The 25,969-nt window shown below is 40.4% G+C and overlaps 2 protein-coding genes across 4 annotated transcripts in view; one reads left to right on the top strand and one right to left on the bottom strand.

Moving 5' to 3' along the window:
* The window catches only part of LOC103292834 (mitochondrial import inner membrane translocase subunit Tim23), a 36,046-nt gene extending 32,715 nt beyond the window's left edge, over positions 1-3,331 (bottom strand). For both annotated transcript variants that reach the window (XM_054729275.1, XM_054729276.1), the window contains exons 1-2: positions 2,936-3,331; positions 315-373 (exon numbers count right to left, since the gene is read on the bottom strand). In XM_054729275.1, coding sequence (XP_054585250.1) covers positions 315-373; positions 2,936-3,041 — 165 coding nt within the window. In that variant the 5' untranslated portion in view covers positions 3,042-3,331. The remainder of the gene's footprint in view (positions 1-314; positions 374-2,935) is intronic.
* Positions 3,332-3,391: 60 nt separating this feature from the next.
* PARG (poly(ADP-ribose) glycohydrolase) overlaps positions 3,392-25,969 on the top strand; it is a 184,289-nt gene continuing 161,711 nt past the window's right edge. The window contains exons 1-6 of one of the 2 annotated variants that reach the window (XM_054729273.1): positions 3,392-3,727; positions 10,163-10,229; positions 11,054-12,037; positions 12,886-13,073; positions 21,608-21,726; positions 21,850-21,933. In XM_054729273.1, the coding sequence (XP_054585248.1) occupies positions 3,511-3,727; positions 10,163-10,229; positions 11,054-12,037; positions 12,886-13,073; positions 21,608-21,726; positions 21,850-21,933 (1,659 nt within the window). In that variant the 5' untranslated portion in view covers positions 3,392-3,510. Of the gene's footprint in view, positions 3,728-10,162; positions 10,230-11,053; positions 12,038-12,885; positions 13,074-21,603; positions 21,727-21,849; positions 21,934-25,969 lie in introns of both variants that reach the window. The other variant, XM_054729274.1, reaches the window with a different exon arrangement.

The following is a 25,969-nucleotide window of genomic DNA, read 5'->3' as shown; positions in this document are numbered from 1 at the left end:
CAAATGTATTTAGTAACAGTGAACATAACACTTAAAAAGTTATATAGCAAATTTTGTTAGTGTTATTTTACCACAATTTAAAAAATATGGGGGAAAAAACCAAACCCCAAAACCCTTTAAAGAGATTTAATCAACTGATGTCAGGGTGAAGTTGCAAGCCAAATTCCTAGGGTTTATGAGAAAAAAGGGTGACTAGATACCAGAGAACTGGTGCCTCCAAAAGTACATATAGATCAGGTCAGCATAAATACCTAACATTTAAAATGGTAAGCACCTAACTAGTAAAACCATAAAAGGACTAGTCTTAATCTTACCTGCACGAGATACCGTGGATCCACATTTAAATAAGGAGAGAGAGGATTCATACCAGTCACTAGAAGAAAACAAAGTGTCATATTGCAACAAAAAGTTTAAAGTTATTTTATTTAGCATTAATTCTGCTCTTGTTTCATGTTTTGCAATTCTGACTTACAGACTCACTGAATGTGATATTTTCTCTCACTTTTCTATGCATATCCTTCTTGCCTGGCAGTTTTGGAGCTACCTCCTCCTACTGTCTTTAATTCCAAACCAGTATTACAGTGATGGCTCAGGCACCCACACATGAATATTGGCAATAACACATATTGAATAATCAAAGCACATTTAAGGAAGCACAGCTCAGGTCAATTATAAAGCTAATTTCTTTCTACTTTGCTACAAGAGTGCTTGCCAACTGTACAAATTGCAAAATAAAACTGACAAGAAACCAGATAATTCCATGGGAGAAACAGTGTTTGGGCTATGTGCTGTGAATAAATATTTTATGGCAGTTCCATGTGAACAGTTGCTGACAGAGTTATTTACTGTGGAAGGATAGATAATTTTCTGGCCATTACCACAGGGATGGGGGTTAGGACGAAAGAAAATGGAAACTCAAGAGGGCCAGACTTGAATCCCACTAACTGAAGTTAGAAAAATCTATCAAGGAAAATAAACTTTCTCACATTTTAAATTTAATCTTTGGATCCTTCTGTATCTTAGTTGATTGTTCACAAATCTATGCATTTCCTATGACTGTGGTCCTTTCATCAACTGAAAGGCCTAGTAGCTCCTAATTCAATAGCTATTTTGTATTGTGTTAGTTATCACTGTATTGACACCATCTTAGTCCAACCATTAAATCTCACCTAGACTAAAGTAGTCCCTTCAATTGACTTTTTTTTTTAAATCCTCACCGGAGGATATTTTCCCACTGATTTTTAGAATGGAAGAAAGCATGAAGGAGAGAGAAATATCCATGTGAGAGAAACACATTGATCTAGTTGCCTCCTGCATGTGCCCTGAGGGCCCAGGCCCGGAGGAGCCTGCAACCCAACCAGATAGTGCCCTTGACCAGAATTGAACCCGGAACCTTTGATTCCCAGGCCGATGCTCTCTCCACTGAGCCAAACCCTATCCACTGGGCCAAACAGGCTAGGGCTCTTCAATTCACTCTCTACATAGCAACAAGTGATTTCTTAAGAAAAGGAAATCAGCTGAATGGCTGTCATTTACACTTACAAATTCAAACTCCTTACCATGGCTTACAAAACACTACATTAGCAGCTGCCATTCCTTGCCCCTCTGAGCTCAGTATCTCCTACCACTCCAACTCTCTTGCAATTTTGTAGACACATCGAACAGTTGTTTCTCCAACATGCCAAGTTTGTTTTTTCTCAGGACACACGTACTAGACATTTTCAGTGATATATTTGCCTCCTCCCAGGCATTTGTATTCAGGTCATAACCCAAATATCAACACCCCTGAGTTGCTTCCCCTGTCCCATTCTAAAATGGTTTCCTGCTTCCAGCACCATCTCATGATATTGCTTTGCTGCCTTTACACACACTTAACACTAACTGAAGTGTTTTTATTTGTTACTTTGCTCACTTCAGTAGGATGTAAATTCCGTGAAAGCAGCAGCCTTAAAAAAAAAAGAAAGAAATTAACTGCTTAAGTTAATTAAAGTCACTGGCTCTATAGGTGCTCAATGAATGGTGTTAACCCTTCAATCTCTCACTTAGCCTTCAATCTTAGTCAAGTTAATACAACAATGCTTTGCCACATTAAGGCGCACTGCCTCCATGCTCCAAAACTCAGACTCGTAAGATTTATATATAAACTGTGTTCTAGATGCAGTTTTGACACAGGTGACACTAGGAACTTGAAAAGGTTTTTTTGTTTTGTTTATTCTTGAGCATAAAGGACCTAGAGAAATAATACAAGAATTATTAAAAAAGAAAAAATGTTTTATAAAGGCATTATCCTCTACCAAGTTCCTACTACCTTTAAGTCCAAGTTCTAGTCATCCCACAACGTCCGAAAGATCACATATTCATAGGAACGAGGAGAGCGCAAAGGCATGGTATTCTGCCTTGTATACTGCCTTTCCTGAAATTCTCTCTTCATGTAAGTGACCTGTAAGGTGCCGCTCGCTTCCCAGCTCCTCCAGTTGTCTCGACTCCTATTTCTTTGTCGCCTACCCGTATTATTGCGAGTTCTGACCTGACGGCTACTCTGTGGTTTAGAATATGCGGCTTTGCGCTCAAATGTTTTCTACGGGATCCTATTTGGAATCCATTTACGTACCCAGTTGGGCTCTCCTCTTAACGTAGGGCCAAATACACAGCCCACCACACAAGGAGATAAATGTGTGGGAGGAAAGATAAGGCACAAGGCTCGGATATAAAGGGAAGAAAACAGAACATCTCTGAGTCCAGGTCAACCCCAGAGAGCTTGTCGGGGACCCATGGCTCCCAAAACTTGCTCAGTCTTGACAGGGCGGCAGCGAGACACACCACTGACATTGAAGACTGTGAACACCAACAAGTAACAGAGGCCAGGGCACGCCGCAGGCCTGGCCGAGCCGCAAGAATCAGCCAGAAACGATCGCAAGCTGCGCGCGATACTCACGCGGGACTCCGGCCAAATCCGCGTGCGAGTAACCAGCTCCGCCGGCTCCGAAAAAGCCGGCCAACCCCCCTGTGGTCTTGTTGCCGCTTCCCCCGCCGCCCTCCATGGTCTCGCAGCAAACTGGCCGTCACCCCTCACCACCGCCTCAGGCCGCGGTCGTCCGTTCGGCCGTCGCTCTTCAGTAACAGCGGGCGGAGGCACGTTACTACCGACTCCTTCACACGCTGACCTTCCGGGCGCCGGTGTCCGCTAAGCCTCATACTTCCGCTTTGCGACGTTGTACGACCCGGAAGCCGGACGCGCCCGACGGCAGTTTTCCGGTGGTGGGAAAGTGAACGGAGCCAGAATCGGGGCGGCGCGTCCGAGGCAGGCGGGTTCCCTGTGGAAGAGGGAAGGCAGGCGACTGGGGAGGGCCTGGCTTGGGAAGCCGGCGGAGCAGCAGCTGCAGAAGCAGGCAGCGCAGAGAGGGGATGGTGCCCGGAGGCGCCGAGAAGGAGGCGCAGTCCGTCCCGCAGGGTTAGTGAACGAGGCTGTCCGCCCGGGCCGGCCGGGGACTGTGCGGTGCGGGTCCCAGCATGAGTTCGGGTCCCGCCTGTGAACCCTGCATCAAGCGACCCCGCTGGGGCGCCTCTGAAACTTCGCCGGCCGCCTCCGACGCCCGGAGCTTCCCCGGCGGGCAGAGGCGCGTCCTCGATCCCAAGGACGCTCCTGTGCAGTTCAGGGTCCCACCCTCCTCGCCAGGCTGCGTCCCGGGGTGGGCGGGACCGCACAGAGGCAGCACCACCTCGCTTGGTACGTGGGGAAATAAAGACCTTTGCCCTTCTCTACGGCCCAAACCTCCTCTTGGTCTCTGTGAGGACCCAGGGACTCCAGTCACCCCTTCTGGTCTGGCGTGCACCACTCTGAGGTCCCCTTACTGAGCCACGAAGGCCACTAGTGGGGAAATGGGGCCACATTTTTCCTGTTGTGGTGTGAGAAACGCTGATGATCAGTCACAGGGCGGAAAATGACAGGAGACTCCACCTGTTTGCTTTACTCGGGTTTGACTTGAGAAATTGTCTTAGTCGTTAAGGAGGTCTAATTGTGTATGTGAAACTTCAACCTCTAGATTGAAAGAAACTACAGCACAACTTCCCTCAATTCAGATTCTGGCTCCTTGGGTGCAGAGCTGTTAGTTTTAGCCGGTGCTGTACTTGACTTTGGCGTGCAGGGTTGAATAAGAGTCATTTGGCCTCTGTCTTCAGGCCCTAAAATTTGTCAGGAGAGATAGTTACAGAAGTCAACATAATAAAGGGTAATGGGTGTTTTGATAGGTAGTAGGAATCCCTAATCCAGTCTGGGATCAAAGACAATCTCCCAGAAGATGAGTTGCTTAATCTGAGGACTGAAGAATGAGGACTGAGGAGTTAGCTAGGTGAAGAGGAAGTAAGGAAGCATTCCCAGCATGCAGCTGATGCATACTGCCAAGGGAGAGTGAGTAGTGAGAGATGAGACTGAGAGCTAGGCAAAGACCAGATCATATTAGGACTTGCAGGGTTTTTCACTTTATGTACAAGGCAAAGAGAGGCTAATAAAGGATTTTTGGTAAGGGAGTGGCTTGATCATGTGTAATCTTTTTTGGGCTTGGGATAAAGTTCCCTGTGCCTGGTGTGTGGAAAATGAATGGATTGAAAGAAAGCAGAAATGGAGGCCCCAGACTCATTAAAAGTTAATCTAGGTGGGAGATAAGATGGTTTTATACTTAGCTGTGGGCAATAGGGAAGGGGAGAAGTGGTTCCATTTAGGGGAGAATGCAGTGTGTGGGTTTGTACTCATAAGAAATATATCTGTGCTGTAAATGAAGGTTTGGAAGTTTTTGGCATAAACATGATAATTGATGCTATGGAAGTTAGATCATATAAAGCATACAGAGGAAATAAAGGTGACCTAGGACAGAAACTTTAGGAAACTACCATTTAGAGTAGACTGAAGAGAAGCAGCCAGAGAAGTAGGGGGGATGCCTGGCTTTTGTTGTGTCATGTAGGGAAGATAGCATTTCAAAAAGGAGGTCAGGCAGTCCTCTGGTGAGTGGTGTACACTTCTCTCTGGATTTAGAGGCAGTGGGGAGCAGACCTAAACTAAGTACTGAAGGATAAGCAGAATTTGCTGCATAAATCAAAGAGAGAACAAATTATATAGGCAGAGAGAACAGCATGTGCGGAAGGTGGTAGGACTGGAGCGCAGAATAACATTGGTGTCAGGTGACCTGGGAAAGAGGGGCAAGAGCTTATCATGGAAAAACAAGTGCTATTTCAACCCATTTGGACTTTGTTCTCTGGTTATGGGGAGCCACTAGAAAGCTTTTAAGAAGGAGGTTATCATTTGATTAATATTCTAGTAAAGGTTGCTTAGGCTGTGGCCTTTGGAATTTTCTAACTGTAAACTACAGTTGCAGTTTCACCTAGCACACAGAGTAAGAAATACATGTAACCTGGTAAATATACCATATTTATAACAAGTTTTTCATGAAATAACTAGAGGCCCGGTGCATGAAATTCATGCACTCAGGGGGGGGGGGGGTCCCTCAGCCCGGATTGCTAGATGGCGCAGGCCAGGCCAAGAGACCCCACCAGTGCAAAGTCGGGGCCGGGGAGGGATGCGGGAGGTTGGCCAGCCGGGGAGGGACCGCAGGAGGCCTCCAGGGTGTTTCCGGCCCGTCTCGCTCAGTCCCGATCGGCTGGACCCCAGTAGCAAGCTAACCCACCAGTTGGAGTGTCTGCCCCCTGGTGGTCAGTGCGTGTCATAGCGAGCGGTTGAGTGGCCTTAGCATATCATTAGCATATTACACTTTGATTGGTTGAATGGTCGACCGGACACTTAGCATATTAGGCTTTTATTATTTAGGATACGTATCCTTACTATGTATGATGCATTTTTATGTTGTCTGAATTATCTCATTAAAAATGTTGGTCATTTGTAGTTTATAAAACATAGAAGGTTAAGACTATAAACAGTAAACCAGTTGCAAGAAATAAATGCAGTTGCAATTGTCCAATTGTTACAGAAAACCGGAGAAGAACCAAGTAACACTTAGAGAGATGGAGTTACATTTATTATGCGCGGGCCCAGAGGAAAATGTTTCTCAAATTCTGGGCCCCAACATGGAGGAATTTTCCCTATTTATATGTTTTTACCTTCTTTGTCTCCCAGATATGGGGTGTTTCCGCCCCCCTGTGCAGGTTCTTAAAGAGCCCCTATGTGCTGGGGCCTTGAGACCTCAACCAAAGGCCTGGCCTGGTGCCAGCACTGACAATGTCATCCGGGGAAGGTTTAATGGCCTCTCCGAAGTGGGAGTAGTCTTATTTTCCTTATTATTTAAGTTAGCAAGCATTTATAGAAGCCAAATAGCAGGGTTAAAATTTCAAACAGCAGTTTTTATATAAGATGGATGCTTCACAATAACTGATGTACCTATTGTTATGATGTTCTTCTAATGTTGGTGCTGTTTTGAAGATGGAGGGGAAAGGATGGCTTTAAGATTTTGGATATAGATTTCAGAGGACTTGGTGAAGGAGAGTATAGGGGAGAGGGAACTGAGAGTGACTTCCAGGAATTATATCTGACTTATATGAGAAGCTAATATGTGGTCCCATTAACTTTATCCTGTATAATAAAAGGCAAATATGCAAATTGACCGACTGGTTGTTATGATGTGCACTGACCACCAGGGGCCAGATGCTCAATGCAGGAGCTGCCCCCTGGTGGTCAGGGCGCTTCCATAGGGGGAGCACCGCTCAGCCAGAAGCCAGGTTCACAGCTGGCGAGCGCAGCGGTGGTGGTGGGAGCCTCTCCCGCCTCCGTGTCAGTCGGACATCCCCCAAGGGCTCCCCGACTGGGAGAGGGCACAGGCCGGGCAGAAGGACCCCCCTCCTCACCCCCAGTGCTTGAATTTTGTGCACCAGGCCTCTAGTTTACAGAGGAAGGAGGAAAAGTTATTTGCAGGTGGTAGGGGGCAGGCAGTCCTCACTGGTTGGATTTTCTGATTTTCTGCAGAAGATGGACCAATTTAATACTTGGGCTGTACTCTATGTGTGTAAATGTTTTCAGTATACCTGGCACAGGACGCCAGTTAACAAAATGTTCAAAGTCTAAATCTATCAAAAACTGTTGTTTCAAATTTTGGAATTTTTTATGAAGTTGTTATTTAGAATTTTTATGTATAGTTATCCTAGGAGAAGTAGGCAGGATAAGGAAGTGGGTATTTCTTCAGTGTCTTTAAATTTTGTGTTATTTATTTTCCTGGGCATATTTCTTATATTGATTAAGATTTGTATATCTACCTACAGTCAGAATCTAACATGCCATTCATATTCTGATAGGGCATGATTTGTCCAGTTGTGTTGCTGTGGGAGCTTCCTTTTTCTGCCTGTTATAACTACCTAGAGTTTCTCTCCCACTCCACAGATGGTGCAAGTGTAGGGCAGTGGTTGGGGAATGGGGGCCGGGATTCTTTCAGCCATAGAGCTGTCAAAAGCATCTTCAGACCTCTTTCCTCATCTCAGAAACTCCCCCACTGCCCATTGCTCTTGGGTCTCACTACATCCTTCCTTCCCATACCTTATGTTGCTGCTGCTGGAGGAAAGAGACTTTTTGTGGAGATGGGGTGTTCCTTTGATATGTAGGTGAATTTGACAGATTTTGTGTCTTTTGCCTGTATGTGTAGCACCTAATTGAATTATTTGCTCATTGAAACATGCTGATTACTGAAATGATGGTGTGAAGTCAAAATAAAGTTGGATAACTACTAATTTCAGTGACAAAAGAGATAGGGTGGAAGTGTTGGAAGAGAATACGTTTGTTGAGTTTCTGCTCTGTGAGACTGGACACTTAATATTTTCTCTCATTCATTTACCTAAGCCTTGGAAGTAGGTATTGTTAACCACACTTTATAGGTGAGAAATAGAAACCCAAAGAAATGATTTACTTCTAAGTGACTGAACAAAGTAAGGTCTTGTTTGACTCCATATCTTGTGTCTTTTTCATCACCTATTGCCTCCCTTCCTATTTGCTGTGATTATTTCTAGTTAGAAGGTAGAAATTCCCTGGGAAGCATCATTTCGTGCTTACTTCAGGAATAAGAGGGGTAAAACTGAAATAGTCCTGTGATGTGTCGCAAAAGAAACCCTTGGAAGCCAGAAGTGGTGGTATTGGAAAAAGAAGTAGGCAGACCTTTCTCTGGGGCCCTCAGAAGGAGTTAGGAATGTTTTATTAGCACGAAGTATCAGTCCCTCACCTGTTGCTTCTCCTCCTTCATCCTGTTCTCAGGTTTCAGGAATGATAATAGGAAGCCTGAACCTAGAGAGGGAAGCCGGGCTCAGAGCCCGAGCTTCAGGAGAGAGCTCCCTTTTCCTGCCTGTTATAACTGCCTAGAGTTTCTCTCCCCACTCCAGCGATGGTGCAAGTGGTTGAAGAGCCCTGCCCTTCAACTGCACTGGAACACTTTGTAGTTTTTTATGAAATAATGTAGGCAATATTTCGGTTCTACAGACTTGTCATTGTGGTACTGTTCATGTGTATTATAGGAACCTAGCCATTGGATACCATATAATCTTTACATTTATGGAAAAAGGTGTTTTAAATTCTACACTGACTCAAAAAGTGATTTTGTTTTGAAATCATTTCTGGTTTGTAATTTGGGGACTTTCTATACTTGCTGTATTTAATATAATGAAATTAAATAGAGAAGGTGGAGCTATAGAAAACGTCTCAGAATCAAGAGGTTCATCTCTTATTCCTTTCTCACTAAAAACTAATTTTTTTTCTGAAGCCTGATTTGCTGTATTTAATTAAAACCAAAAGTAGTGGTATTTAACATGAAATATTAAACATATATGTAATTACTCTTTTGAAAGAAACTATTTTGAAAAAGCTAAACAATTTTACTAGATAGACTGTTAGTATTTTGTGGAAGGTACAAATTTGTGGCACTTAATTATAGTGATAAATAAGCTGTTGATTTTCATATATTTGGGACAGTATCTCTTTTGCTCATGTTGTATTTGAGGGCCATAGGTAGATGAGAATGAGTCTATGATTTAATATGCCTAGATTCATTGCAGTTTAGACCAGTAGTTGAGACTGTTCAAGATTTTGGTTTTTTATACTAAAATATTATATACATTTAATCTACATGAAGTACATTAACTTTTGAAAGCATGTTTATTTCTAATGCTTATATAAGTTGTGGCTTGCATTTATTTATGTTGCATTTCTCTTTACTGAGCTACTTTTGCTACTGTCTGCTGGTCTTTTCTATCTAGTTATCTCATTGGCAACTCAAATTTAGTATGTTCAGAATTGACCTAATTATATTTTCCCCCTAAATCCAGACCCCCCCCCCCTCCATTTCTATTTAATGCTGTCCCATCTTTTAAGTCTGTCAAGCTTAAAACTTAGTGTCACCTTTGATTTCTATGATTATGAAGTCTGTAATGACTCACTTCTCAACTTTTCCTCTCTATTCTCACAAGGATTAGTTCTGGTCCTTGGCAGTAGTTCTTCAGACTAGTTGATCATCAAAATCACTTTTTGAAAAAAATACAGATTCTAGCTCCCCTCATACCTCCATCATCACACATACAGACTCCGATTCAGTGTGTGTGATGTGGCCTCCCAGTGATTCAGATGGGTTTGGGATCCACTGACCTAGATCAATAGTTTTCTTGCTGGTTTCTACCAATGAGGTTTCTTCTTGCCCCTTCAGGTTTGCCCTCTAGGCTACATGTCTCATGCATTACTGGGACTTCCTTGTTTTGAATTCTGGAATTACAGCTCTGAGTGTGACTTTTGGCACATTTTTTGTAATCCTGGAGAGATACTATTCATTTGCATGTTTACAAGTAAGGAATCTGAGACACAGAGAAAGGACCCTTCACAAAGTCACATAGGAATCCAGTGGGAGAACCAGGATTTGAATCCAGGTGGTCTGATTCTAGAGCCTATACTCTCATTCATTAGGCCATACCAACTCTTTTGGAGGCTGGTTGATTTCTACTCTATGACAAATGTATTTTTATTTATGTTCTTGTATTATTTCCCATTGCTTGAGTGTGAAAGGAGTGATTGATCTTTTCAACCCACAGAACGTAGCATAGTGCATTACATGTGTATATGCTGTTGTAAGTATTTTCTCTTTGAAGGTATGTATTCATATACATTAATGTTCTGGGTGTTGTTGTTTTTTAACAGTTTTCAAACAAAAGACTATTACCAGTTGGATGGAAGCTAAAGGAATCAAGACAGCTGAATCAGAAAGGTACAGAAACATATGTATATAGAGAAATGAATGGCATGATATATGGATGTTTTATCTTACTTCGTGCTATTTTCTCTCCTTGCTTTCTCAGTTTTTTAAATTCACATTTATTCATTCTTTCAGTTTATAAATAAAAAGTTTTTAGAGTCTCTTATATACTTTAGATTGTCCTATATACTTGAGATACAGAGGTGAAGTAGAAATAATTCTATCTTTAAGATACTTGTAATGGTGATAACAGATACAGAAACACATGATTACAGTAAGTCTTCATTTATGTTTCAATAGGTTTCACATCTTTAAGTGAAATGACATACAATGAAACCAGTTTTGCTATAGGCTAAATGATAGAAACAAGAGTTAAGTTCCTATTGCATCTTATCAACATTATAACAAAATGATATTGAATGAAACAACGTTCTTCAAGGACCTGCTATATTACTTAGTGTGATAAATGCAACAGTAAAGGTATAAACAAGGTACAGTGGTAGTAAGAATGTAAAACAAACTATCCACTTTAGCTTTAGGAAAGACTGCACAGGAAGTGACGCTTATCGCTTCATCCTACTGCACAGGAAGTGATGCTTATCGCTTCATCCTGGGAGGTATTTACTAGGCACATAGTTGGGGAAAGGGCATTATAGGCATATGTGCAAAGACAAGGAGTCATGAAAGAGAATGCTGTATGCTTAGATAATCACAAGTAGTTTAATTATTGCTATGATGTTGGAATGTGGTTGGGTAAGTGGTTTCTTTGCATCGTAAGTTCTTTCTATTATAATGTAAGTTCTACTTTGTCATTAGTTCTTTCTATTTTCTTATAGTTTGCATAGTAAAGAAAACAACAATACAAGAGTAGAATCCATGATGAGTTCTGTACAAAAAGATAACTTTTATCAACATAACATGGAAAAATTAGAAAATGTTTCTCAGCTAAGTATTGATAAATCACCAGTTGAGAAAAGTACACAGTATTTGAACCAGCAGCAGACTGCAGCTATTTGTAAGTGGCAAAATGAAGGAAAACACACTGAGCAACTTTTGGAAGGTGAACCTCCAACAGTAACTCTGGTATCAGAACAGTTCAGTAATGCTAACGTTGATCAGTCACCTCAAAATGATGATTACAGTGACACATATAGTGAGGAAAGTAGAGATAATCAACAGTTTTTTATACCTGTAAAGCTTGCCAATGCAAAGCAGACTACAGAAGATGAACAGGCCAGAGAAGCCAGAAGCCTCCAGAAGTGCAGAAAGTCTTGCCACCTTGTGGAAGACTGTGCAGGTTGTCAACAGGAAGAGATAGATGTAGTGCCAGAGAGTCCCTTGTCAGACATTGGCTCAGAGGATGTCAGTACTGGACTGAAAAATGCCAACAAATTGAGTAGGCAGGAAAGTAGCCTAGGAAATTCTCCTCCATTTGAGAAAGAAAGTGAACTCGAGTCACCAATGGATGTAGATAATTCCAAAAATAGTTGTCAGGACTCAGAAGCAGATGAAGAAACGAGTCCAGGATTTGATGAACAAGAAGATAGCAGTTCCACCCAAAGAGCAAATAAACCTTCAAAGTTCCAAGCCAAAGAAGCTGACTCTGAATTGAAGAAACAGTCATCCGCTAAGGGAGGTGAAATTCGGTTACATTTCCAGTTTGAAGGAGAGAGTTGTGCTGGAATGAATGATTTAAGTGCCAGTCTACCTGGAAGTACTTCTAGCCTGAATGTAGAAGGCAGAAATTCCAAGCAACATGGGAAAAAGGGTTCTAAAATCACAGATCATTTCATGAGAATGCCTAAAGCAGAGGACAAAAGGTAATTTTTTCCATCAGGAGTATCTCCAATAGTGTAATGCATTTTGTAATTTTTAAGGGGGGTTTAGCAAAGATACAATTTACACTGAAGCAAAGAAACAGTTGTGTTTCTTCCTATCTGTTTATGCTAAATTTGAACCTAGACTCCAAATTTTAAATTCTAAAAAGGCCAGAAACAGAAAAGAAGTTGTAAATAAATATTGTTAATCAGTTTTTTAGTTTAATGAACTTCCTTCTGAAGTTAATGTGAATTATCAAGACATAAAAATATTTGATTGATAGCAGCTACTGTTTATTTAGCCGTTCCCTAGGCCATTGTATAATGCAATTTCTCTAATGCTCTGACAGGCATGCAGGTGGTATTGTACTCACTTAAAAAATGAGAAAACTGAAATTTGGGCTAGAGAATTCACTGAAATTATGTAATTTGTGGGTCTTAACACTGAGTTTTAAATCCCAGGCTGTCTAATTACCAAAAAATATATTGAAAATTACGTTTTTGCAAATATTCCTTATGGAATCTTATAGCCCACTCTCTATTATTTCTGTGACTTATTTTTCCTATCAAAGTTCACTTCATGGAAGATTACTGGCAGTGTCCATAGTCTTACATGGTCCTTTCTTCAGAAAGTGATTTATTTGTGTTTGGAAATTTCTTTTATAAACTATTGCAACTGAACTCTTGGGTTTTACTATAAGTGTTATAAGTGTTTTTTTCTTAATTACCAAGGAGAAAGACAAGCTTGACACATTTAAAACAATAACATTTGAGGTAAGATTTGTATTGTGTATCCAAGTGAATTTAAACAGTAAGTAGTTTGTAACTGAATACATTTGTTTTGACCTTAGAAAAGAACAATGTGAAAGCAAACATCAGAGGACAGACAGGAGGATCCCTAAATACGTTCCACCTCACCTTTCTCCAGATAAGAAATGGCTTGGAACTCCCATTGAGGAGATGAGAAGAATGCCTAAGTGTGGGACCCAACTGCCTCTCTTGCGACCATCTGCCAATCACACAGTGACTATCCGGGTAGGTTATTACCACTCACCTATAAAGAAAGAAGACTCTAAGTCTTGATTTCTTGTGATACTTATTCATGTGTAAAACAGACCAAGGCGTAAGAAAGTGATTCTCTTTTGTGCATATAAAGTACTGAGAAGTCTACAGAATGTAGAAATATAATGATAGCTTAACCTTTTGCTCTCAGATGTCGAGTGTGACTCGACATGGTTAGCATTAGAATAAAGGAATCGAGAAAAAAGCAAGCGAGTGCAAAGGGTTAATATGATACTTAACAAATCAGTAAGATGAATCATTGTCAACTGATGAGAAAATTGAAATTTTTTGTATTTTTAAGAAAATTTATTAATTCTTTTTAACAACAAATATTTAGTTGACAATATTTATTGAGCAGCTACTACATGTTAGGTACTGGGTTACTTCCTAAAATTCAAAGTTATGGTCAGTATCTTCAAATTATTCTTCAGTTTTGCTCTCTTTTCTCAGTTTTAGATTCTTCTAACATCTCCATCATTGTTCCACAGGTATCTCAAACTCAACATGTCTAAAACCAACCTCATGCCCTAGCTGGTTTGGCTCAGTGGATAGAGCATTGGCCTGCGGACTGAAGGGTCCCAGGTTTGATTCCGGGCAAGGGCACATGCCTGGGTTGTGGGCTCGATCCCCAGTTGGGGGCGTGCAGGAGGCAGCTGATCAATGATTCTCTCTCATCATTGATGTTTCTATCTCTCTTTCCCTCTCCCTTCCTCTCTGAAATCAATAAAGATATATATTTTTAGAAAATAAAAAAATAAAACCAACCTCATTTTAAAAATTATGGTTAAATATGCATAATATAAAATTTACCGTTTTAAAATGTATGTTTCATTGGCATTTAGTACATTCACAGTGTTATACAACTATTACCACTATCCATTTTCAGAAATTTTTCATCATCCCACACTTAGCTTGGTACCTACTAAATAATAACTTCCCGTTCCTTGCAAGTCCTTGGTAACCTCTTTTATACTTTCTGTGAGTGTTTTGTTTTAAAATATATTTTTATTGATTTCAGAGAGGAAGGGAAAGGGAGCGAGAGATAGAAACATCTGTGATGGTAGAGATTCACTGATCAGCTGCCTCCTGCATACCCCACACTGGGGATCAAGCCTAAAACCTGGGCATGTGTCCTGAACGGGAATCGAACCCTACATGACCTCTTGGTTCATAAGTTGACATTCAACCACTGAGCCATGCTGGCCAGGCCTGTGAGTTCTTTTTTTGAAAAATACATCTTTATTGAAGTATATAAAATTGACCCATTTTTAAGTCATCAATTCAGTTATATTTAGTGAATTTACTTAGTCATCACCATAATCCCATTTTGGAAGATTTCTATCACTCATTGGGCAGTTTTAAATAGTCATCTCAGTTATTAGTCAGTTTCTGTTACTAGATTTTATAGGAACTACTTTTTAAAAATCCTTTTTATGGTACAACTTAGTCTAGATGTGATTAAATAAAGTACATAAATCATTAGCATAGTTAGAGGTAGAAGCAATGGTTAGCAGGGTGGTGGGGTTTGAGCTGAGCTCAAAAAGATGAGCAATATTTTATTGATTTTTTACAGAGAGGAATAGAGAGGGATAGAGAGTTAGAAACATCGATCAGCTGCCTCCTGCACACCTCCTACTGGGGATGTGCCCGCAACCAAGGTACATGCCCTTGACCGGAATCGAACCTGGGACCCTTTAGTCCACAGGCCGACGCTCTCTCCACCGAGCCAACCCGGTCAGGGCATGAGCAGGCATTTCTGAGGTGGAGTTAGTAAGGCAAGAAAATCTCAAATACCAGTAAATACATAACCTTTATAATAAAAGGCTGTGTAGTTGAAAAAGATTTGTTTTAGGAATGGAAAACAATTGGTTTACTAGAGCTTAGAATTTGGCTGGGAAATGATGGAGGAAAAGCCTTGAAAAGTGTACTGGGTTTATAACATAGAGGGCTTCAGGTGCCAGGAACTGTACTTGTCTCAGTAGATTATGGAAATCAATAAATCCCTGTGCCGCAGTAGTTGGGCTGTAACAAGATTAATCAAACAGCTGTATGTAAAAAAAAACAATAGAAGTGAGGCTGCATTGGAAACAGGTAAAATTCATAGGAGATGAAAAGTAAGGAGACAGTAATTATCAAATTGTGCTGCATTGATGTGGTTCAGGGGTTCTTTTGAAATTTGACTGAAGTTTTTTGTGTGTTTTTTTTTTTAATTTGAACATGAGTATTAATGCACATTTTTATTTTTTTAGTTTTTATCATTTTTTATTGTTGACAGTATTATAGATGTTTTCCATTTTCTCCCCGTTCATCTCCCTCTGCCCAGCCCCTGCCCCCCTAACTCCTGTCTCCACCACCCTATTGTCCATGTTCATGGGCTATGTATGTAAGTATGTAAGTTCTTTGGTTTATCTCTCCTCGTTCCCCCACCCCCACATTGAGGTATGTGAGTCTGTTCCATGCCTCCCTGCTCAGCTCTTATTTTGTTGGTCAGTCAGTCATTTTGTTCATTGGATTCCACAAATAAGTGAGAACATGTGATGTTTGTCTTTCTCAGATTGGCTTATTTCACTTAGCATAATAGTCTCTAAGTCCATCCATGCTGTCCCAAAGGATGAGAGAGCCCCCCCCCTTTTTTTACAGCTGCATAGTATTCCATGGTGTAAATGTCCCACAGCTTTTTTATGCATTCATCTACTGATGGGCACTTAGGCTGATTCCAAATCTTAGCTATTGTAAATAATGCTGCTATAAACATAGTGTGCATATATTCTTCCTTATTGGTGTTTCAGGGTTTTTAGGATATATTTCCAGAAGTGGGATCATTGAGTCCAATGGAGTTCCATTTTTAATTTCTTGAGGAAACGCCATACTGTTTTCCATGGTGGTTGCACCAATTGCCACCAGCAGTAAACTTGTTCCCTTTTCTTCACATCCTTCCAGCACTTACTGTTTGTGGATCTATTGATGGTAGCCATTCTGACAGGTGTGTAGTTTTAATTTTCATTTCTCTGATGATTAGTGACTTTGAGTATTTTTTCATATGCTCTCAGCCATTTGTCCTCTTTGGAGAAGTGTCTTTGCCTGTTTTTTAATTGGATTGTTTGTGAGTTGTATGAGTACTTTATATATTTGGAGATTAACCACTTATCAGATGTATCATTGGCAAATATGTTCTCTCATACATTGGGTTCCTTTTTTATTTTATTTTATTTATTTATTTTTTATTTTTATTATATTTTGTATTACAAATAGTAGTAAATATGTCTCCTTTTTTTCCCCCCCATTGACCCCCCCCCGGCCTCTCCTACCCCCCCGTACATGCCCTCACCGGCCCCGCCCCCCCCCCCCCCCCCCCCCCGTCTTGTATCCATTGGTTATGCTTATATGCATGCGTACAAGTCCTTCGGTTGATCTCTTACAGCCCCCCCCACAACCTCCCCTGCCTTCCCGCTATAGTTTGACAGTCTGTTCAATGCTTCTTTGCCTCTGTATCTATTTTTCCCCCCATTTCTTTCCTTTAAAAAAATCTTGCCTCTGCAGACTAGAAATAAACATACAATAACAAAAAATATTTGAGTCCCAATTTCAATGTCCAACAGTTCTGAGTTCCCGTTTCAATGTCAAACAGATCCTTATGTGTACATGTCAGCCATGATATCTGGATGGTGGGCACATGGTGGCAATGCAGGTCCAACCCTCTCTGGTTTGGTCCTAGGCAACCTGCAGCGACGCACAGCTGCTGACTGCTAGCGTGGCAAAGTGTCGTCAGCGTCTTCCATCTCTGGACTGTTTCTCCTCTTGTCTTCGTGGTCCCTTTTTATTTTGATGGTGGTTTCTTTTGCTGTGCTGAAGCTTTTTCTTTTTTTCTTTTGTTTCTCTTGCCCTAGGAGATGTATCAGCAAAAATTCTGCTATGTGAGATGTCTGAGATTTTACTGCCTATGTTCTCTTTTAGGATTTTTATGGTTTCATGGCTTACATTTAAGTCTTTTATCCATTTTGAGGTTATTCTTGTGTATGGTGTAAGTTGGTGGTCTACTTTCATCTTTTTGCATGTGTCCGTCCAGTTTTTCCAACACCATTTGTTGAAGAGACGTTCTTTACTCTACTGTGGGGTCTCTGTTCTGTTCCATTTGTCTATATGCCTGTTTTTGTTCTAGTACTGGCTGTTTTGACTATAATGGTTTTGCAGTATAGTTGGATATCCAGTATTGTGATCCTTCCAACTTTGTTCTTCTTTCTCAAGATTGCTGCAGCTATTTGGGGTCTCTTATGGTTCCATATAAATTTTTGGAATATTTGTTGTAGTTCTGTGAAGTATGCTGTTGGTATTTTAATAGGGATTGCGTTGAATCTATAAATTACTTTGGGTAGTATGGACATTTTAATGATGTTAATTCTTCTAATACATTTTCATTTGTTGTATCTTCCTCTGTTTCTTTGTTCATTGTCTTATAGTTTTCCAAGTACAGTCTTTTACCTCCATCTTTAAGTTTATTTCTAGGTATTTTTGTTGTTGTTTCAATGGTAAATGGGATTGTTTGTTTAGTTTCTCTTTCTGAGAATTCATTATTAGTGTATAAAAATGCCATTGATTTCTGGATGTTGATTTTGTATCCTATCTTGCTGAATTTCTTAAGTCTAGTAGTTTCCTGGTGGAGTCTTTAGGGTTTTCTATGTACAATATCATTTCATCTGCGAATAATGAGAGTTTTACTTCCTCCTTTCCAACATGGATTCCTTTTATCTCTTCTTCTTGTCTGATTGCTGTGGCTAGGACTTATATTACTATGTTTACTAAGAGTGGTGAAAGCGAACATCCCTGTCTTGTTCCTGTTCTTAAGGGAAACACTTTTTTTTGCCCATTGAATATTATGTTGGCTGTAGAATTGTCATATATGGCCTTTATTATGTTGAGGTATGATCCCTGTATTCCCACTTTGCTAAGAGTTTTTTAAAAATATATTTTTATTGATTTTAGAAAGGAAGGGAGAGGGAGAGAGAGATAAAAACATCAATGATGAGAGAGAATCATTGATTGGCTGCCTCCTGCACGCCCCCTACTGGGTATTAAGTCCACAACCCGGGGCATGTGCCCTTGACTGGAATTGAACCCGGGACCCTTCAGTCTGCAGGCCTGTGCTCTATCCACTGAGCCAAACCAGCTAGGGCTGCTGATTCATCAAAAAAGGATGCTGAATTTTATTGGATGCTTTTTCTGCATCTATTGATATGATGATGTAATTTTTATCTTTCAGTTTGTTAATGTGATATATCACATTTACTGATTTGCAAATATTGTACCAGCCTTGCATCCCCGGAATAAATCCCACTTAGTCATGGCATATGATCCTTTTAATATATTGCTGGATCTAATTTGCTAATATTTTGTTGAGGATTTTAGCATCTGTTTTCATCAGGGAAATTGGCCTGTAATTTTCTTTACGTTTAGTGTCTTTATCTGGTTTTGGAATTAGGATAATGCTGGCTTTGTAAAAAGAGCTTGGAAGTGTTTTTCAGAATAATTTGAAGAGGATAGGTGTTAGTTCTTTGAATGTTTGGTAATATTCTCCTGTAAATCCATCTGGTCCCAGGACTTTTGTTTGCTCGGAGTTTTGTGTTTTGTTTTGTTTTTTAAAATATATTTTTATTGATTTCAGAGAGGAAGGGAGAGGGAAAGAGAGTTAGAAACATCAATGATGAGAGAGAATCATTGATTGGCTGCTTTCTGCACGTCCCCCACTGGGGATCAAACCCACAACCTGGGCATATGCCCTGACTAGGAATCGAACTGTGACCTCCTGGTTCATAGGTCTATGCTCGATCACTGAGCCATGCCAGCCGGGCTTGCTGGGAGTTTTTAAATAACTGTTTCAATTTCATCAATTGTTATTGGCCTATTCAGGTTTTCTGATTCTTCCTGATTGAGTTTTGGACGATGGTATGGTTTAGGTATTTGTCCATTTTGCCTAGTTTATCCCATTTGTTGGCATATAGTTGTTCATAGTATTTGCTTACAATCCTTTGTATTTCTGTGGTTATATCATCTCTTTCATTTCTGATTTCATTATGTTTCTTGATGAGCCTGGCTAAGGGTTCATCAATCTTGTTTATCTTTTCAAAGAACCAGCTCTTAGATCCATTGTTGTTGATTTTATTTGTACTTTTTTTTAAGTCTCTAAGTCATTTATTTCTGCTCTAATCTGTATTATTTCCTTCCTTCTACTTCCTCTGGGCTTTTCTTGCTGTCCTCTTTCTAATTCACTTAGTTGTAGGGTTAGATAGCTTATTAGTGCTTTTTCTTGTTTCTTGAGGAAGGCCTGTAATGCTATGAACTTCTCTCTCAGGACTGCTTTCATGTGTCCCATAGGTTTTGGGTGGTTGTGTGTTTTTTTCTTTTATTTCCAGGAAGTTTTGAATTTTTTGATCTCATTGTTTAATAACATGCTGTTTAGCTTCCATGTATTTTAGTGTTTTTGAGGTATTTTATTGTAGTTGATTTCTAACTTCATGCCATTGTGATCCAAAAAGATGCTTGGTATTATATCAATCTTCTTGAATTTGTATAAATTTGTTTTGTGTCCAAACATGTGGTCTATCTTTGAGAATGTTCCATATGTACTTGAGAAGAATGTATATTCTGTAGCTTTGGGGTGAAATGTTCTGTTAATATCAGTTAGATCCAGCTGATCTAGTGTGTCATTTAAGGCCTCTGTTTCCTTGTTCATTTTTTTGTCTGAAAGATCTAGCCAGTGAGATTTTAAAGTCCCCCAATAAGACTGTATTACTGTTGATCTCTCCCTTAAAGTCCATCAAGAGTTTTTTTTATATATTTGGGTGCTCAAGTATTGGGTGCATATATGTTTACAAGGGTTATATTTTCTTGTTGAATCATTCTCTTTAGCATTATGTAGTGGCCTTTTTGGTCTCTTGTTATGGTCTTTGTTTTGAAGTCTATTTTGTGCCCTTGACTGGGAATCGAACCTGCCATCCTTTGGTGCTAGGGCTGACGCTCTAACCACTTAACAACACTGGCCAGGGCAAAACTTTTGTGTTTTTAAAATATCTCCTTCCTTGCCCTAACCGGTTTGGCTCAGTGAATAGAGCGTTGCCTGCGGACTGAAAAGTCCCAGGTTCGATTCCAGTCAAGGGCATGTACCTTGGTTGTGGGCACATCCCCAGTAGGAGGTGTGCAGGAGGCAGCTGATTGATGTTCTCTCTAATCAATGTTTCTCACTCTATCCTTCTCCCCTCCTCTCTGTAAAATATCAATAAAATATATTAAAAAAAAAATCTCCTTCCTCAAACATTTACTGAATGCTTATTATAAATAGCATATGTGTATACAAACATAAATGTGTATATTTACATACTAGAGGCCCGGTGCTTGAATTCATGCATGGGTGGGGTCTGGCCGGCCGGCCCCAATCGGGGTGATAGGGCGGGCTGGCCTGGGGAAGGGTCCACGGGCGGTTGGTGGGCCGGCCCCGCCCCCTGGTCGAACTCCCAGTCGAACTCCTGGTCGAGGGAACAATTTGCATATTAGCCCTTTATTATATAGGAGGATATGTGTGTACATTATACGTATAAAAATACATGCTTTATTCTTCAGTAAATACTCAGAATACAAAGTTAATATGATTATTGTTCTCAAGAAGATTAGAGTCTAGTGGGGGAAGGAAAAACCAGTGTGCTCTACTATGATAATGACCTAATAAAACAAGAGGGAGTAAACGAAATCCCATTTAAAAGTTTTGAAGACTTCTTAAAGGAAATGAAAAGTGGGTTGAGTGTTAAAGGTCAGAATAAATGTTTAACCAGATAGTATTTGGATAAGACAAGATGTTAAAAACTGGGAATATCATTTGGATCAGAGTATAGGCAGAGAGGAGTCATCATAAGATTAGAAGCCTGGAGCCTGGCTGATGTGGCTCAGCAGTTGATCATCTGTCTATGAACCAGGAGGTCACACTTTGATTCTCGCTCAGAGCACACGCCTGGGTTGCAGGCTGGATCCACAGTAGGAGGTGTGCAGGAGGCAGCCAATCAGTGATTCTCTCTCATTATTGATGCTTCTACCTCTCTCTCCCTCTCTTCCTCTCTGAAATCAATAAAACTGTATTCAATTAAAAAAAAAAAGAGGCCTGGGAATACTTGAGAAAGATAATGTCATCCTCAAATGAGCATGAAATGTGAAAGAGGGATGAATGTTCTGGGAACAGTTGGAGTGAGGGAAAGTGATAGAAGGCTGTTGTCAGAAATTCAGGCAATGAATAATGAGGATTAGAGGCCTAGATAGGATGGAGATAGATGTCCAGAGCATGGTGCCCAGCAACTGATTAAATGGAGGTAAGGAGTGGAAACTGCTAAGCAGCTTAAGAAGGTTTCTTCCCTAGGAGCTAGTCTGTATTTTATAGCATTTGCTTTGGCTGCTTTATTTGACTTCTTTTGTAGATGATACACCTAGTTTTTATACACTTACAGTTTTGTTGTTAATCTCTCTTGCAGGTAGATCTTTTGAGGGCAGGAGAAGTTCCTAAACCTTTTCCAACACATTTTAAAGATTTGTGGGACAATAAACATGTAAAGATGCCTTGTTCAGAACAAAACTTGTACCCTGTGGAAGATGAGGTAAAAACAAAGCTGATATTCCTTTAGTCTTTGGTAGTTTAATACATTCTTGCTTGACTCTTGCTTCTATGATGCAAAAAAACTCAGAGTAGTTGTCTTATTTGTTTTTTCTTTTCCTCAAAGAATGGTGAGCGAACTGCAGGGAGCAGGTGGGAGCTCATTCAGACTGCACTTCTCAACAAATTCACACGACCCCAAAACCTGAAGGTATGTTCTTTTTGCTATTCTTGCCTCTTACATTCAGTTCTTAGAGATGGCCCCTGTGTCTCCTCCCTCAAAGACATTTTTTGATTTTTAATGTACTCAGGTAACAGCATTATTTATATGCAAGGTGCTTTCTTCCTGAGGAACTCTTATTTAGAGACATTCTTGGTTTCTGTTCCATCACTAAGAAATGAGTAGAAATATTAAGAGTTGTAAATTACTTGCCTGGAGCCACACAGAGTAATTTGGAGAACCAGGAATTGGAACTTTGTTTCTTGATTCCCCATCCAATTTCCTTCCTTTCAAGCTTCTCTTTTATTTTGTTTTAGAATTATCATGTTTCTGAAATGTCTTCAAAAGTAAATGAGGAAAGAATTATGACTTCAGCAGTATTTGCCCAAAGGGAAGCTGAGTTTCATAATGATTAAAGTATACATTAAGCATTCTGTTTTTATTGCTTTTAATATAGCTTCTAGCAGTTTAATAATTTATTAATCTGATATTTCAGCAATAATTTATTTTTTAAAATATTTAAGACTGTAGGGGCATTCATTAGATTGTTTTTCTAATAGCTACTGGTAAAATGTGGGTGAGTATATGTTTATTTTTGACACTATGTAAACTTTGAAGTTTTATAACTATAAACAGTAAGATATTTCTATACTTCCATGAAAATGGGTTTCTTTTTTGGGGGGTTGTTTCATTTTCTTTGAGAGACTTAATTTATTGTGATAGTTTCTCAGGTTTTATACTGTTTTCCTTTTATACTTACAAGTTGTTCTTAAGTTTTCTATATCTTTCTATAACTCCTATGGGTGTTTTTTTTTATATGTTGTGCCATAATGTATTTTGAAAATTTTATTTCTTAAGGACAGTGGTTTTCAATTTTGTAATGTACTCCTTTTAAATGGAAGGATTTCTCCAGGTCTGCCAGAGTTTACTTATTTTTAGTATAATGTTACATATGTACAAACAAAAAACTAGATATAAATTCTTTACACAAGTGGTGTAGAGCTATGTCAATTTGATTTTTTTCCATTTGAAGTATTATTAAACATCAGTTGTGTTCATTTCACAGTAAAAACAATTTGTAGTCAATATTTCCTTTTTGTACAAAAGATTTTTTTCATTTTTTGTTTTTTAGCAACATATTACAGCTTTATTAGATTTTCCCATTTTACTGGCTATTTGGGCTCAACTGAGGCCTTAGTAACCTATAACTTTATCTTCAAGGTGTCACAGTACATAACATGAAATCTAATTAGTGGCACAAGATTAGTCAACTTGTCAACACAAGCAGTCATCAACATCACAGATGCAGCAGCTTCCTGCTTTATAATGATTCTAGCACCCATGTAAAGATATTGCTGCTATTGTGCAAGTTTTTATTCAAGAAAAGTTTCCCAGACCAGGATTAATTAATGACAGATACCAGCTGATGCCATTTTGCACATTAAGTCAAAACTCTGCCTTATATTTAGAATAAAAGTTATTTTTTCTTTTGGGTCCCTATTCCTACACTGCCACACATATTCTCTCCTCAGTGTGTCCCATTATTCAATCACCTAACATCCTGACATGACCCACGGATACTCTCCAAGTAAGAGTGGTATTTAGGATTTTGTTCAGTGGAGGGGAAGAGGGTAGATCAGTGGTTGGCAAAATCATTAGTCAACAGAGAAAAATATCAACAGTACGATTGAAATTTCTTTTGAGAGCCGAAAACTGACTTCTGCGCATGGGCCACGAAGTTTCAATCGCACTGTACGTGCGCGCCCGCACGTGGTATTTTGTGGAAGAGCCACACTCAAGGGGCCAAAGAGCCTCATGTGGCTCGCGAGCCACAGTTTGCCGAACACTGGGGTAGATGGTGGGTGAATGGACAATGTGACAAAAGGGGGGCAAAAAGGAAACCTGAAACCTCATTTAATAAAATGTTCTTCATGACACCTCTCAGGGTATAAAGAGAGTTTGGTGTAAAGAAGTTTATTCTGATGATTAAAGACTTGTGTGACCAACTAAGGCAGTTTCTTGAACTATCCCCACCCCCTGATTTCCCTAAAAATCTGTGGGACAACCAGGGAGGAAGCATATGCATTCCTTTCCCAGTGGGGACCATGTGATTCCTCCCAGAAGGTAACTTTACCTTTCTGGCTCCTGAAGCAGCAGCCTCCGTCAGCCATTTGCAATTGGCAGTTATAGCTGCACACTTGGGAACCTGTCAGGCTTCTGAGTCTTTTTGTTGTTGTTAATCCTCACCTGAGGATATTTTTTCAATGATTTTTATTTTTATTTTTTAAAATATATTTTATTGGGTTTTTTTTTTTACAGAGAGGAAGGGAGAGGGATAGAGAGTTGGAAACATCAATGATAGAGAAACATTGATCAGCTGCCTCCTGCACACCCCCTACTGAGGATGAGCCCACAATCAAGTACATGCCCTTGACTGGAATTGAACCTGGGACCTTTCAGTTCGCAGGCTGACGCTCTATCCACTGAGCCAAACTGGTTAGGGCTTTTCATTGATTAGAGAGTGGAAGGGAGGAGGAGAGACAGAGAGAAACATTGATGTGAGAGGAACAATTGATTGGTTCCCTCCTGCATATGCCCCTGACTGGGGCTGGAATCGAACCCGGGACCCTACAGTCTGCAGGTCGATGCTCTATCCAGTGAGCCAAACTGGCTAGGGCAGGTTTTGAGTCTTGGTATCTGAAGAGTATTTTAGTCCACTTCCACTTCATTAAGGGTCATTGGAGTCTACCGTTTGATAACGGCAGTTGGTCTCCATTTAATGGCCTCCTTGCTGATTCCAGCATCTTGGCAGGTGTTCACTGCATCTGTCACATTCTTATAGGACTTAGGAGCCTCTTCCATAACCAGTTTGGGTGAGGCAACACGAACTGCAATTCCCATATCTGCCAGTTTGTCTAAGACATCCTGGGAATCTAAATCACGTCAAGATTTTGCTGGGGACAGTGCACAGCCTGCTCCATGACAGGTTGTTCCAAAGGTCTCAGTCATGCCCTGTTCAGTGCCAATAAGAACATAACTGCGGGTTCCCATGGTGCCACCGAGCACTGGTTGTCCAGTGAATTGATGATCAACAGCAGTGAGGGGATGGTGAGGAAGGAAAGCTCAGGTGGGTCCCTTTATGTGAACTAACAGGGTCCATTGTTTTCTGTCCACCGCATGCTGTTTGATTTTGGTGATATTGTGAGAGACATCATAGATCACATGTAGGTCCAAGTCATCAGGGGTTGTACCGAAGACCTTAGCAAAAGCCTGACAGGTGAAGGTCATAGAAGAGCCTAGTTCCCTACCACTGCCATTCCCTTCAGGTAGTCCTGACCTTCTGGAGAAACTATTTGATTGCAAGCCAACAGATGATCATTGACTATAATCTTGTTCCTCTTCCTGGCTTTTTCCATAGCAACCAGGGCATCTGGGGCTACTGGGTGACCCAAGCCTCTGCTTCCACTGTGGGTCATCTCACACACCCATCCATTATGGTCAATGCCCCTCTTCGTAGCAGCATACTCATTGAAAATCTCATCCACAACCTGGATTTCTGCATAGTGGTTACCTGTTCCTCGGGTCACCAACTGAGGAAGCCCTGTATTTTTAGCTCCTGCAGAGACTTTATTGAGGTCAGCTTGTAGCATTCTCACAGTGCTCCTCACAGTGCTCCTTGTCTTCAGCCCAGGCATAGTCTTCTCTTAGTGACCAGTCCATACTCATCTCCAAGGCCTCTTCCAAGTCTTTGGCATTCATTGGGATGCCACCTTTGGACCCCACCCCTATAGGAATGTGGTCAAACATAGCTTGTGCAAGTTGCTCCTTCACAGGTGGGACTTCACTTTCATCTACATTGGTTCTTAGCAAGTGGACACTGCAGTTAATGTAAAATCCGACGTCACCTGGGGCACCACTGCTTCAGGGTCATTCATATCAAAGGCTGCCATAATCACAATAGCAAATCCATAACCTGCGACAGGCATTTTCTTAATCCCTCTTTATTTTGTTCTTTGAATTTTTTTGT

Source organism: Eptesicus fuscus, chromosome 17 (assembly GCF_027574615.1).
Source record: "Eptesicus fuscus isolate TK198812 chromosome 17, DD_ASM_mEF_20220401, whole genome shotgun sequence".
NCBI lineage: Eukaryota > Metazoa > Chordata > Mammalia > Chiroptera > Vespertilionidae > Eptesicus > Eptesicus fuscus.
This window is presented reverse-complemented; position numbering and strand designations above follow the sequence as displayed.